This window comes from Heterocephalus glaber, unplaced genomic scaffold (assembly GCF_053883595.1).
Source record: "Heterocephalus glaber isolate CG9 unplaced genomic scaffold, H.glaber_assembly_v1.0 deba00001593, whole genome shotgun sequence".
Taxonomy (NCBI): domain Eukaryota; kingdom Metazoa; phylum Chordata; class Mammalia; order Rodentia; family Bathyergidae; genus Heterocephalus; species Heterocephalus glaber.
In genome coordinates this window covers 8,537,934-8,553,072 of record NW_028258368.1, presented here as the reverse complement: position 1 = coordinate 8,553,072, position 15,139 = coordinate 8,537,934, and the positions used below count along the sequence as shown (strand labels likewise).

At 34.4% G+C, this 15,139-nt stretch overlaps 1 protein-coding gene across 3 annotated transcripts in view; it reads left to right on the top strand.

The window, feature by feature from the left end:
• The window catches only part of Stxbp5 (syntaxin binding protein 5), a 180,299-nt gene extending 166,706 nt beyond the window's left edge, over positions 1-13,593 (top strand). For all 3 annotated transcript variants that reach the window (XM_021238005.2, XM_004856906.4, XM_004856907.4), the window contains 2 exons: positions 202-422; positions 8,157-13,593. In XM_021238005.2, coding sequence (XP_021093664.1) covers positions 202-422; positions 8,157-8,198 — 263 coding nt within the window. In that variant the 3' untranslated portion in view covers positions 8,199-13,593. The remainder of the gene's footprint in view (positions 1-201; positions 423-8,156) is intronic.
• The last annotated feature ends 1,546 nt before the right edge of the window (positions 13,594-15,139 follow it).

Below are 15,139 nucleotides of genomic sequence, written 5' to 3'. Positions count from 1 at the left end.
TTTTTGCATATTCAAAAAAGTATCTTGAAATTATTTAGACCATCGTGATACAAGCAAAATATTTATTAAAGACAACTATGTATTAATATTCTAATTGTCACTCAATTCAAAATTATACTTCAGTATTATCATATAGTAAGATTTTATACTTACAGAATTTTCACTATTTGTGTTACTTTTTATATTTATCAATCCAACTAGTTGGAGAGTCATCCTCAGGAAAGGCTTCGAGAAGTCTTGCACAGCATATTCCTGGCCCTGGTGGCATCGAAGGTGTGAAGGGGGCAGCATCTGGAGTTGTTGGTGAATTGGCACGAGCTCGTTTGGCACTAGATGAAAGAGGGCAGAAGCTTGGTGACTTGGAAGAAAGAACAGCAGCTATGTTATCAAGTGCAGATGCATTTTCTAAACATGCCCATGAGGTATGTCCATCAAATAGATTAACAGAAGAAACTTACATAAAGCTAGTATGAAAATTGTTGTAGCTATTATATTTCTACACATGAAATCTGTTGTATAATCACAAATTTCTAATTTTTATCACCAGAGGGGACCATTACAAGCATATCTTACAAGCCTTTGCTCTCTTACTGAAATTTAAAAATTCTGAAGGGACCTGGTCATCTGGATCTTTATAAATAATGCCAGCAGTTTTGTAACTGTTTCTTAGGGAATACAGTAACAATGCTAATTTGCCTTAGTTCCTCATAACGTACTACCACCTTGTCTTAGAAAAGGAATAATTTGCCTCTGTGATTCTCTCAGATAGATCTAAATAACTGAAATTGGCAAACATCTGATTCAAATAAACAACACAAAGTCTGTCTCATGGACCAGTTCACATGGATGGATAGCAGGGTGTCTTTTGCAGTGAATTCATCTTGATGGATCTTAGAAGTCATGGGGAGCTCAGAAACAGAGTAGGAGCCCTAAACAACCCTCTGACATGTTTTTATAACTAACATAGTACTCTCTAAAAACTGAATTTAAAAGCCTTGATGTAAAATACACTTTCCGTTTTTTCACACATCTGCCATGCTTTGGACTGAGATACCCATATTTAGTTCTTAGCTTGAGGATATTTTGAGTTTGTTGTTTGAAGGAACCATATCAAAGTTATTTTTAGATTTGAGCATCCACTATGGTAGTATCTTTCCTTTAAACATTTCAACCAAAAGTCATCTCTTTACTCAAAAATGCTGAAACCTAGAATGCATAAAAGAAGTAACTTGACCTGGCAGTGTGGACCAGAGCGGTGCTGCTGCAGGCAGGTCCACACAGGGCCCCACCCCGAGCCCAGCTGCTTGGGCCCACAAGCACCAGCCAAAGACCCACCTGAAAAATTGGTGCAGAGGCACACAAGCAACAGCCAGAGGCCTGCCCCAATACTGTCGGTAAGTGCACACAGATTCCACTGAGAAGCCAGTGTAGACCAGAGCTATGTGGCTGCAGGCCTTCTAGTCAGGGCCCCACCCTGCCCACAGCCACCTGGGCCCACAGGCCCCACCCAAGGACCCACCTGGAAAAGAGCTGCACAGGCACATAAGCAACAGCCAGAGGCCTGCCCCAATACCATTGGTAAGTGCACCCAGACCTTAGCCACAAGCCCGCCCAGACACCAGCAACTGAGGTGCACAGCTGCCAGCCAAAGGCCCTCCCAGAAAACAGCCATGTAGGTGGGCAGGCCCTACCAGAGACACGCCTAGATACCATCCCAACTACACACCAGCCCCAGCCAGAACCCCAAATGGACAACAGGACATCACAGGGATCTAGAAGGCCACCCCTCTGAACCCAGGAATTGGTGCAGTGGTGAGCAGCAGAGTGCTCAGTGGCTTGCTGAGAATTGAAGGCCACTGGGTGAAGAAAAAGTCATCTCAAAGGTGCAGCAGGCTGCATCTGTTGAAATGATAAGACATGTAAACAAGTCTCAAAACCAGACTTCCAGATCACTTAAGGCAACCCCAAAGGACAACAAGATGGAACAATCTGATACTCAACCACCTGGACTCCCTGAACTGGCAACAAGAGGATCTGGAAAAAGTGAAAGCAGAAATAATTTATCAGATAACAACAGACATTGTATCCATAGTGCAAGACATGGTTAATGAATCTAGAGCAGGCACAGATAAGAAAAAATAGAGGACCTAAGGAACATGATGGAATCCCAACATAGGAAACAAATGAAATCCATAAACAGATGCAAACAGATTTCCAGGAGATTAAAAACTCCATTGAAAGTTTATGCAGCAGAATGAGCCAAGTTTATGCAGCAGAATGAGCCAATGTGAGGACAGAATTTCAGATGTAGAAGACAGGATGGCAAGTAGTGACCAGGAAAGGAAAAATTTCTTAAAAATAGTAAGGGACCATGACAAATCAATCCAGCAGCTGCTAGATGATGCACAGAAGAATAACATAAGACTGATCAAAGTCAATGAAAAAACAGGAGAGAGTGCAAACAACATAAAAATCTGTTCACAGAAGTAATGCCAAAACTTCCCAAGTAGAGGGAAATAACTTGACATCAGATAAGTGAGGCATATAGGATTTCAACTAGCCATGATCAGAAAAAATCTACACCTAGGCATATAATAGTTAAAATTCCAGAAACCCAGGAGGGAAAGGGGAAAGGAAATAAGGGAAAGGAAAAATTATGAGAAAAGGAAAAAAGGAAAACAAAGTCTTTGTAAATAGGGAAGGGTGGACAAGGAATGGGGAAAACATAATCGATATATCATGTACAGGTACAAGTATCCAATGATAAATGTAAATGTATTGTATACCTAAAATGTACCAATAAAAGAATTTAAGAAAAAAAAAGATTCCAGAAACTCAACAGAAGAACAAAATTCTACAAGCAATTAGACAAAAGAAACAAATCACCTACAAAGGAAAGCCCATCAAAGTCACAGCAGACTTCTCAACACAAACCCTCAAGGCAAGAAGAGTGTGGAGTGACATATTTCAAGCCCTAAAGGAAAACAGCCTCCAACCCAGATTGATGTACCCTCCAAAACTATCTTTGAAAATGCATGGAGAAATAAGATACTTTCATGACAAAGAGCACCTGAAGAACTTCCTGAATACCAAAACAGCACTCCAGAAAATTTTAAACAATATCCTAGGAAAAGACAATGAGATTCACAACCCCAGGAAGCCCAGCAGAATGAATCCATGTGGCACAACAAGAAATTAAATGCAAAATGGGAGAATCCAACAAAAAGAAAAAGTCATGACAAAGATAAGTCACTACATATCAGTTATAACCATCAACGTTAATGATCTCAAGTCACCAATCAAAAGAAATAGACTGGCAGAATGAGTCAAGCAAGATCCAACAATATGCTTCATACAAAAAGCATACTTAATTCAAAAAGAAACTCATAGACTGAAAATTACAGGGTAGAAAACAATACTCCATGCAACAGGAACCTGAAAAAAAGCAGGAGTAACTATTCTATTTGCAGATCAACTGGATTTCAGACTAGCACTAATAGGCACAAAGAAAGATACTACATCCTTGTAAAGGGAACAATCCAAGAGGAAGAGATGACAATCATTAATATATATACACCAAATACTAGTGCACCCAACTATATGAAACAAATACTAATGGACATAAAAAATCAAATAAGCATTAATACAATAGTAGTGGGGGACCTCAACACCCCACTGTCACAAATAGACCCACTAGACACATAATAAGCAACAGAATAGTAAAACTCAGTCAATCTCTTGAACAAATAACTTAACATGTTTACAGAGTGTTCCACCCCACAAAATCAGAATACGCATTCTTTTCAGCTGTACATGGGTCATTCTCCAAAATAGACCACATACTTGCTCATAGAACATGTTTAAGTAAGTGCAGAGGAGGAATCAGTTATCCCCTATGTTTTATCAGACCACAGTACAATGAAATTGGAGATCAGTAGCAAAAGAAACCACAAGAATTTCATAAACACATGGAAATTGAACAGCGCACTTCTGAATAAATAATGGGTCATAGAGGAAATTAAAAGAAATCAGACAGTTTCTACAATTAAATGACAATGTAAATACAACATATCAAAATCTATGGGACACAATGAAAACAGTTTTACGAGGGAAACTTATAGCAGTGAATATTCATTGGGAAAACAGAGCAAGCTCAAATAAAAAATCCTGATGTTAAACCTCAGACTTCTAAAAAAAGAAGAGCAGGACAAACCCAAAGTTCATACAAGGGATGAAATTATGAACAGCAGAGCAGAAATCAATGCAATGGAGACCAAGAGAATGATACAAAAAAATCAATGAAGCAAAGAGTTGATTCTTGGAAAGAATAAACAAAATTGACAAACCCTTAGCCAACCTTATCAAAAAAGGAAAGAAAAGGCCCAAATCCATACAATTGGGAATGAAAAGGGTGAAATTACAATGGACCCAGCAGAAATCCAGAGAATCATTAATACCTGCTTTGAGAATCTATATACCAATAAGGTGGAAAACACAGAAGGAATGGACAGATTCCAAGATACAAATGAGTTACCAAAGTTGAACGAAGAAGACCTTACACTTCTAAACAACCCAGTATCAGTAAATGAAATTGAAAACGTAATTAAAAACTTAGGAACTAAGAAAAGCTCGGGTCCTGATGGCTTCACTCCTGAATTCTACAAGACATTTAGAGAAGAACTATTGCCACTACCATTTAAACTCTTCAATGAAACTGAAAGGGAAGCGATACTCCCAAATTCATTCCCAGAAGTAAGCATCACCTTGATCCCAAAAGCAGAGAAAGATCCAACCCAAAAAGAGAAATATAGGCCAATCTCACTAATGAACATAGATGAAAAAATCCTTAATAAGATACTGGCAAAGAGAATGCAGAAAATCATCAAGAAGATCATACACCCTGACCAAGTGGGATTCATCCCAGGGATTCAGGGATATTTCAACATATGCAAATCAATAAATGTAATACACTATATTAATAAAGCCAAGGACAAAAACTATATGATCATCTCAATATATGCAGAAAAAGCATTCGACAAAATCCAACACACATTTATAATAAAAACCGTACAAAAAATTGGAATAGACGGTCTCTACCTCAACCTTGATAAAAGTCATCTATGAAAAACCAACAGCCAATATCACACTAAATGTTCCAAAACTGAAATCCTTCACACTACAATCAGAAACAAGACAAGGATGTCCACTGTCTCCACTCCTGTTCAACACAGTTTTGGAAACATTAGCCACAGCAATTAGACAAGAGAAAACGAATAAAGATACGAAATGAAGAAGTCAAACTGTCATTATTTGCAGATGACATGATACTCTATATAGAAGACCCCAAGTACTCCACCGAAACTGTTCTAGACTTAATAACCAAATTCATTGAGTAGCTGGATACAAGGACAACACATAAAAAATCAGTAACTTTCCTGCACTCAAACAGCAGACTCACTGAGAAAGAAACTGGAGCAACAATGTGAATACATTAACATCCAAAAAACTGAAATACCTAGGAATCAAACTAACGAAAGAAATCAAAGACCTCTGCTCTAAAAACTATAGCACTCGCAAAAAAGAAATTAAACAGGATATCAGAAAATGGAAAGACATCCCTTGCTCCTGGGTAGGAAGAACCAGTATAGTGAAAATGGCCATACTTCCAAAATTGCTATATAGATTCAGTGCCATCCCAATTGAAATTCCAACAGCAAACGTCACAGACCTTGAGAAACAATCTAGAAATTCATTTGGTACAAGAAGAGACCTAGAATGGCAAAAGCAATTCTAGGCAACAAAGACAAGGTAGGGGGTATCACAATCTCCAACCTGAAACTATACTACAAAGCTACTGTGATTAAAAACAGCATGGCACTGGCAAAGAAACAGACCCGAGGATCAGTGAAACAGATTAGAAGACCCAGAAACAACTCAGACACACTCAGCCACCTCATCTTCAACAAAGGAGCCAAACACCCTCACTGGAGGAAAGATAGCCTCTTTAATAAATGGTGCTGGAAAAATTGGGTTTCAACTTGCCAAAGATTAAAACTGGACCTATATCTCTCACCATGCACTAAACTAAAATCAAAATGGATTAAAGATCTAAATATTAAAACAGAAACGCTGAACTGGCTGGAACAGAGGTTAGGTAGAACTCTTGAAGACACTGGCCAAGGAAAAGATTTTATAAACAAAACCTCAGTTGCCCGTGAACTAGCACAAACAATCAACAAGTGGGATCTCTTCTTACTGAAAAGCTTCTGCACAGCAAGAGGAACCACCAACAGTGTGAAGAGACAACCCACAATGCGGGAAAAAAATTTCACCACTTGTCCCTCAGACAGAGTCTACTGTTTAGAATCTATAAAGAACTTTAAAAAGTCAGACCTCCCAAATTTAAAGACCCAGTCCAAAAATGGGCATCTGAAATGAACAGACATATCTCAGACAAAGAAGTAGAAATAGCAAATAAACATATAAAATTATGTTCAACATCACTGGTCATTAGAGAGATGCAAATGAAAACAACACTGAGATTCCACTTCACTCCAGAAAGAATGGCTCCTATCATGAAATCAACCAATAACAAATGCTTGCGGGGCTGTGGGGAAAGAGGAACCCTGCTCCACTGCTGGTGGGAGTGTAGACTGGTTCAACCACTGTGGAAATCAGTATGGAGATACCTCAAAGAGCTAGGACTAGAGGTCCCATTTGACCCAGCTATTCCCCTGCTGGGTATCTTCCCTAAAGAATTAAAAGAGTCATACCACAGTGATATATGTGCACCCATGTTCATAGCAGCAGTTTGTAATAAACATGGAAACAGCCCAATTGCCCATCAACTGGAGACTGGATAAAGAAAAGGTGGGGTTTTTTTTTCCATGAAATGGAGTACTACTCAGTCATAAAGAATGAGAAATTAGAGACACTTATAGCTAAATGGATGCACATTGAGGTGATATTCTTAAGTGAAATAAATAGGACACACATGTGTAAATACCGAAATTTCTCTGGTGTGAGAAACTGAAAGTGTAAATAAGGATCAAAATGTATAATAGATAATGTAAAGCAGGAAGAAAAGGTAAAATGGAAGGGGTAGGGGAAAGGAAAGGGAATGGAATTAACATGAGAAAATGAAAAAATGGAAATAAAGTCTTTGTAAATAGAGAGCGGTAGAGGAGTTGAAGGGAGGCCAGGGGAATGGGGAAAAAGTTAAGATTTATTATGTAAAGGTACAAATCTCCAACATTGAATGTCATTATATTGTATACCTAAAATGTACCAATAAAATTAATTAAAAAAAAGAAAAAGAAGTAACTTGACCTGGGAGATATTTGTCCAGGGCTTCAGAGAGATTCAAAGTTTCTTTGTAAGTACTTGTACTGTGCCCACACGTACCTCAAATGCAGGTTAGGTAGCATCCTTCAATCTAGGACAGAATTTTTGTTGTTATAACCCTGCACCTGATTGTGTGATTCCTGGAGTATATCGGAACTTCAGTCAGTTTCACAGTATGTCCACGCTCTAGTTAGCAAAGTGCATGATCTCAAACTGATAGCTTTTCCCTTTGTCCATATTTTGTTCTTCAGCCATATTTGAGAGTCTAAGGGAGACTTACATTGAGATAGTTGGGATCATGCATTTTTAAATCAGACTGCCTATGTTTAAATCCAAGGTTTACCATGGTATTAGCTTTGAGAAGCCCTGAGAACCTCAGGTTCTTCTTCATTTATAAATGGGAAGAAAAATAATGTGTAATTCAAGAATTGTTGAACAGATTGTATAAGATCAAGTAGGGAAAGTGTGTCATTCAGTGCCTGGCTCTGAGTAGAAACTCAGTAAATATGAGAAAATAGCAATAAAATTTCTAACTTTACATTTCTTGGTTCACTGTATTTGTAGGTTATCTCAGTCCCCAAATTATGTTACATTACTAAGAAGTTTGAGGGCCTACTAGGCTAGTTCTTAATGTTTATGGTTATTTTTCCTCTAAATGGAACAGTTTTTATTGCTTTCAATAAACTTATTTTGAGTAAGCAATATAATAACACTACAGAATGTTACAGAATATGTTTTTGTAAAATATAGAAACCAGTTATTATTGTTCTTGAATTTTAAAAGCATGTTTTTCTTGTTTTTTCCTCTTATAGATGATGTTAAAATACAAAGATAAGAAGTGGTACCAGTTCTGACAACTGAAATCGAGCAAGTTCAACTTTTGCCAGGAGGAAAAAAATTTTCCCGTTTTTATTTCATTGATTATTTAGGAAAGTTAACATTAACAGGATATTCATCACTGAATACTGTTCTTTCCTAGCGCAATCATGCACTGTTTTACCTCAGTCTTTTGGCTTTACCTGAGGAGTGTACACACACACTCAAACCAGAGTATATGGTGTATGCCAGCTTGAGTTGACAGTTTCGGAACTAAGCAGGTCACGTGACAAATGAAGAAACTAAGGGGGATGTTGAGACATGGCAGGGACTATTCCTTGGATCATTCCTGTATTAAACTTTCATATGCCAAAAGATTTCGTGCCGTTGTATCTGCCATCAGTGTTTGACCTTTTTTGAGGGACAGGCAATAAGTCCGAAGTCTGAAGCTGAAATATTTATATATGTGTCATTGAACTGGATTATAAACAGCTGTATTGGACTTTCCTTCCCTTTGTTACCATATCTTTAGAATAAGCTGAATGGTGGGCTTTAAATAATAAAAACATACACATAGTTGACTTGTGTATGGGCTACTCTTGGATTCTTGTTGTTATATACTTGTGTTTAGTTCATATTTTGTCAAAAGCAAAACAAGGTGATACATCACTTTTCATTGAAAAGAAAAGTGTAGAGCATGACTGAATTGCTCATCATTCTGGGAGTTTCCATGTAGTGGCCATGCAGTGTGGAAAGTGAGAAAAACCTCCATTGTGGTGAGGAGAATACTTCAATGTCCTTTGTTTTTGTTCTCATTAATTCAGCTAAAAGTGGATTTGACCAAAACAGTTATCAGTTAAATTTGTAGAAAAGTTAAAATTGGCTACATTTTTAATTTTGCTTGAGTTTTTATAAAATGTTTAACCAAATGTATCTTTGCATTATTTAATTAAAATTGCTAAAAAAACAATGTTTCATTATTTCAGTAAAATGCTCAGCTCCCTTTTTAAAATGCCCTTTATTTGCTAACAGTTCCAATACACTCAGGTGATGAGCCAATTAAGTCTTAGTGCACATGCTATCGCATGGAAAATTACAAGCATCTGTTGCCAATAATGATCTATATGAGTCTAGTCTAATGACCTACAAAATATTTTCTGTAGAAATATAAATCTGTATATATATCCTTTCAAAGTTTTAAAAAACAAAAAGGAAAGGATAAATATACTTTGGTAATTAAATTATTTCTGTAATGGAGTACAATGCAAATTGAGACAGTAGGAGACAATGAATGAGTGGTTCCTAGAATGGTATCACAGATGGGAAAGAAACCACTCCCTAGACCTGGAAATAAGCAATCTCATAGTGCAGCTAATCTGAGATTAAAATTGATTCTTGTTAAAGCATCAAAGAGCAAAATAGAAGTTTAAAATTAATGTTAATGAAATATAAATATTGTCTTCTATAAAAATTGTTTAATTTTCAGTTTTTCATTGAGAGATAACCAGAGCACAAATTGGTAGCAAACATAGTTGCTTTTCTATTCTATATGATCATTAAAAGTATAAGTCTTATACATATTTTCTTCCTTACTGTTTTCATTAATAAAGCTTTTGTTTACATTTTATAATGCACAATATTGAATATGAAAGTTTACATCAAAATTTATTTTATTGGATAGAGACTAGGTATATGTAATATAATTGGTTGAGTCAAAAGAAATATTTTAAAAGTAAAATTATTTTCAAGTTTTTGAATTTGTAGAAAGTACCAGTGAATAACATAATTTTGTTTAATGTCAGCCATGTGATGAACATCCAGCAGTTTACAGATTGCTTAATTTGTAGTTTATATTGTCCAGAAAATCCATTGTTCATGATGTTTCACATGAAGGATTAGGTCCTTCTTTAAAGGTATAGCTTTGTGAATGTCATCAGCAGTTATGGATTTGAAGAAGTTGAGAAGTTTTAAATAAATTAAAATAAACTGGTTGATTTCCTATCCAGGTAGAAGCTCATATTAGCTTCTTTTATTTAATTTGCTCTATTATTATTTGCATATAAACTTTATTTTTCTTGTATATAAAATGAGCCAAATTTGTAATTATTTCCAAATACAGAAGTAGATTTACCTGAGAGGGATTTTATACAAAAATGTTACATCAGCATTTTAAGTTATTTCTGTTTCATTTTTAATCTGTAAATTATGCTCAAGAAACTGAAGACTACTTAGGATTGTAAAGCTTAGAATATTTTTGAATATAAGAAATAAGGTTCTCAGAGTATACTTGATGCAGTCTGTAGATAAGAGATAGTTTAAAGTAATAACTAACCCAGGGAATTTATTGTAATTTAAGAGATAACATCTCTCTTTTTTTTAAATGTAAAAAGTGGTAGTCACCAGCAAGCCAGGACTTCTGGAAAACTTACAAAAAAAAGTCAAAATAGAAAATATCAGAAAAATGAAAAAATTTTTTCTTAATTTGTGCACTTTGTCCATATTCTTAACATTGTTGCATTGTCTTGGACTGGAAAATCATTGAAGTATTCATCGATTAGCCGTTTGTCGGTAGGAAGTGATTTTCCTGTATGTACCACATATCTAGTTCCTTTCATTTTGCAAGATAAAATTCATATGTGTATTTGCTTAGAGTCACTTGAAATCTTACATTTTGACAAATTCTGTACATTACATCCATTTGAATTTTGCATCATCTTAACACCCTTGGTTTGCATTTCAGTCATAAAGTGTGTTTCCAAAATCTGGTTACAGATTCAACTGAGCTATTACTAACTTCTTAATATGATTTTTATGGATGTGAAAAAAATGCTGCTACTTTACTCTGTGTAAGTATATTGCAATTTAATTTAAGTATAGTACTTTAAAGGAAGAAGCTTTTATTTTACTTAGAACTTCTTAGTTGTAGATTCCTCTGAAGTTATTTTATGTAGATATATGCAAGTGTTTTAAACAAATCTGAAAGTGTTACATACTTTTAGGTTATAGGGGATTCTGGGGAGACAGCTGAGGAAAGGAAAATTATGTGGAAAATACTACAAAGTTTAAAGTTTTACCCTGAGTTCTATGTTTTGTACATGTTTTGCGTAAGGTATTTCTCATGTGACATTAAGAAAAGCTATATCCAAAGGTAAAATATTTTGTGGAAAAGATTTATTTTGCATTTTAACCTTGAGGATTTTATTTTGTTTCTGCAAAGTAAAGAGCACTGAACTTTAAACTTGAACTGTTCTTGCACTTTATTTGGAGTAATGAAAACGTTTTATTATCATTTGATTTATATTTCTCCATTTAAATCAAGTGATCGATGTGTATAAAATATACCAAAATTATGAATATGCTGCTAGCCATACCTTAACCTGATCAGTTTTAAATCCTGTAATAGGGTTTTATATAGTTTTCAAAGATTAAAAAAATGTAAAACTATTTGCTGTATGTTTCAGTGCTCTTGGTCTTAAATTACTGCAACACTTTCAGATTTGTTTTACAATCATACAGTAATATGTTATATTTATACATACTGCTAGAGAATATACTTTTAGTTTTAAAATGGAACTTTTATAAATGTACTCTTTCATTTAAAAAATGGTGAACTTGTTAAGTCATAGTACTTAAAAAGTATGTATATTATCCATACAAAAAGTTACGTTTCTGCTTATAATAAGAAATACTGGTATCTCATATCGAGATACAATTAATTTTAAAAAATCATGCATCATTTAAAAGTCTTCACACATGACAGGGAAGATACCATTACTATGTTCATTTTAAAAGAAAACCCTCTATTAAGTATTTTCAAATATTTTATTTTGGGGGAAATGCCCACAAAAATAATTTTGAGATCTTTCACAATAGCTATAACTTGCTGTTGGATGTCTACCTTAACTATTGTTTTGAAATATAGATATATAGATATAGATATAGATATATATTTAAAATAGTTTTCCAGGTATTTTCTTCTACCTTTTTTAAAAATAAATTTCCAAAAGTGAAAACAGAGTTTATGTATTTTTGTCAATGAAGGTTTTTATTTTATAGTTGATAGAATTTGTTCCTTATCAGTACAATACTTGATCAATATTCCTAGACTTTTTAAACTGTATTTACTTTGAAAAAGAACAGTCCTATATATTGTTTTCTTTTTCTTTTTAGGGTATTTGTTCTCTTGGATTGAGATTTATGCCCACTTTTTTTCATTTAAAAATGAATGTGAAGATACTGTTTACAGCTTTTGTTAATTGCTCTTGTCATCATTCTGATCAATTTCTTGTAACTTACTACTGCCTCAAAAGTTTCAAAGGTTCTGTGGATAGAAAGTGATTGTTGAAACCAAAAAAAAAAAAAATTTAAAGGGAAAACTTTAGCTTAGCATTCTCAGCTGAATTGAATTATTTTAATAATGTACCAGTTACCAGGGTATAACATTGCTTTCTTCAGTTATTAGCACAGTCAAATTGTTAGGCATAATTCACTTATAAATTGAGTATGGTAGTCTAGTTCTACTTGTAAGTGCTCTGTTTATTTTTTTCCTTACATCAGAAAAATCATGAATAGTTTTGCAATGAGGAAGGCTTATAGGTTAAATTAAAATTTTATACAATATATAAATAAATATGTACTAACTTATTGTAGGTCTTTTGACTCAGGCATTCAAAAATGGGTATGGGTTGATGGCAATGGAATTCTATTTATTTGAGTTTGTTATTTTTAAATACTTTTGCTATTTGTTTTGTGTTGTCTAAACTTTGCTTCAGCTGAAAACAATGTAATGAATTAAAAACAGACATAATGTATCAGTGGAAAACAATGCAAAAAGGATAAGTCATTTTAATTTTTTTTCTTTTTTTGTAAATCAATAGTACTGTGATACTTTAGGTGTGGCTTCTACTTAACATGGTAGTTAGAATTAGAAACACACTTTCCTTTCTAGTTATACTATTGGTTCATTGTAAATGCATTACCAAAAGATAATATGAGAGAGAGCAAGATTTAGTTTCTCTTAACATTGTCCACGTCAGGGGCAAGCATGCTTGGTGTAGAGCTCTAGCTTGTGTATACCTTAAACTGTACATGCAGGTGTTTTTTAGTTGCTGCACTTGTTTTTTGTTTTGTTTTGTTTTTTAATCTTGCTCAGTCCCAGTAATTATTTCAGTGGTAATTGCTGGAATATGCAGTTGAAATAGTTTAAAATTTTTTCTGTGTACTGTTTCATTAAAAACAAAAAAGCATTATTGCTAACACTAAAAATGTGCTAAATCTTTGTAGTTATTTTGCATTCCTGTACTTTATCAGAAAAAAACTGTCGGCCCGGGATTTAGCTCAGTGTTTTCGGCGCCTGCTTCGCAAGCGCAGGGTCCCGAGTTCGATCCCCGGGAGCAAAAAAAAAGAAAAGAAAAAACTGTCATCATAGCAAAAGGTTTAAAATTAGATAATGAAATCTTTTTGTAAATAAATACCATTAAGCTGGTATTTTTTAAAAAATGTATTATAAATGTTTCTGGAAATGTTCATATATATGTATATGAATGTCTCTTTATGCTGAAGGGCTCTGACGGGGCAAAATAAAATCTCTCATGAAATTAAACAAGCCCTTTTTTCTGGAAAATTTTTAAATATTTTTCTGAATTGTACAATTAAACTATCAATTTAACCTAAGAAAATAATAAAATAGACTTCCATACTTCCAAAGGGAAAGACAAGTTAGTCAGATAATTCAAGTAAGATGTTTTTCTTCACTGTATGGAATTTGTGGTGAGGGTCACCTAGCTCTGTGGTAGATGGTTAGAGAGGAAAGGGTATGGGAGTGGGAGCACAGGAGACCTAAACTCAACCTAGATGTGTGCTTCTCCTTGGCCTTTAGTGTGTACACCAGCCACTCAGCGATCCTGTTAAAATGCAGATTACCATTCAGTTCATAGGAGCTGAGTCCTAACTTGACATTTCTAACCAGCTCCAGCTAGGACAGATGCTGCTGACCTCTAGAACATATTCAGAGTAGCAAGACTGGATAATTTCCATAGTGGGCATTTTGTTAGCTGATCTTGCAGTATAAGTGTCCAACTGTTTGTATAAATAATGCATATCCCATGTAACTAAGAGAAGATCAAGCTATTTATTTGTCATTGTTTCTGTTGCATTTTAGAATAAAGAATATGGTGATTCCCTTAATAAGTTGAAGGATTGCTTGATTTTAAAACGTGTAGTCTTGCTGTGGTATATGCCTGTTCCACATGGTGGCAGTCTTGTCTCATTTTGTGAGGCATCAACAAGAAGCATTTATAATCTTAGGAGGAAAAAAACCCCACAGGTTTTGCAAAGGTTAATTATCATGACAGATACTTTTTACCTAGAAGATTATTAAACAATCTTAGATATGAGGCAGCATATCTTCCTGTTATTTATTATACAGTAATATAGATCATTTGGTAGAATGATCTCATTATCAAAAGACTTCATTTTGCAGAAAATTTAGGCACAAAATGATCAAGATTTGAAAACTGAAGATTGTCATCATGTCTCTTGATCATGCCTTTTTAAAGATCATTGCTTTGATTGTATCCTGTATAAATAGAACAATGTCATCCACTGCTTTAAATAGAAATACACGTCATTTTGTCTTTTTTTAAATTCCGTTTTGTCTTTTAAAGTGAGTTTCTAAAAAGATTCTGATTTTCATCCATTACTTTAAAGATGTTTGCTGTCATATTTTTCAGTTTTGTGTAAAAGTATTTTATATGTACCATAATGAAATTCTTATTGTTGAATAAGACAATAAGAAAAGTCTTCTCTAAGTCATTTTTTTTAATTACATTTGCCTTTTCTAACATCAATACTTTACATTCTAATCACTCAAACTTATGGAAGTATTCTAACATGTAGATTTAGCCACCAGTAATTTCATACTGTTTTAAAAAACAAAACCCCAAAGCATGTTTTTATAACTGCTTTTGAAAACAACTTA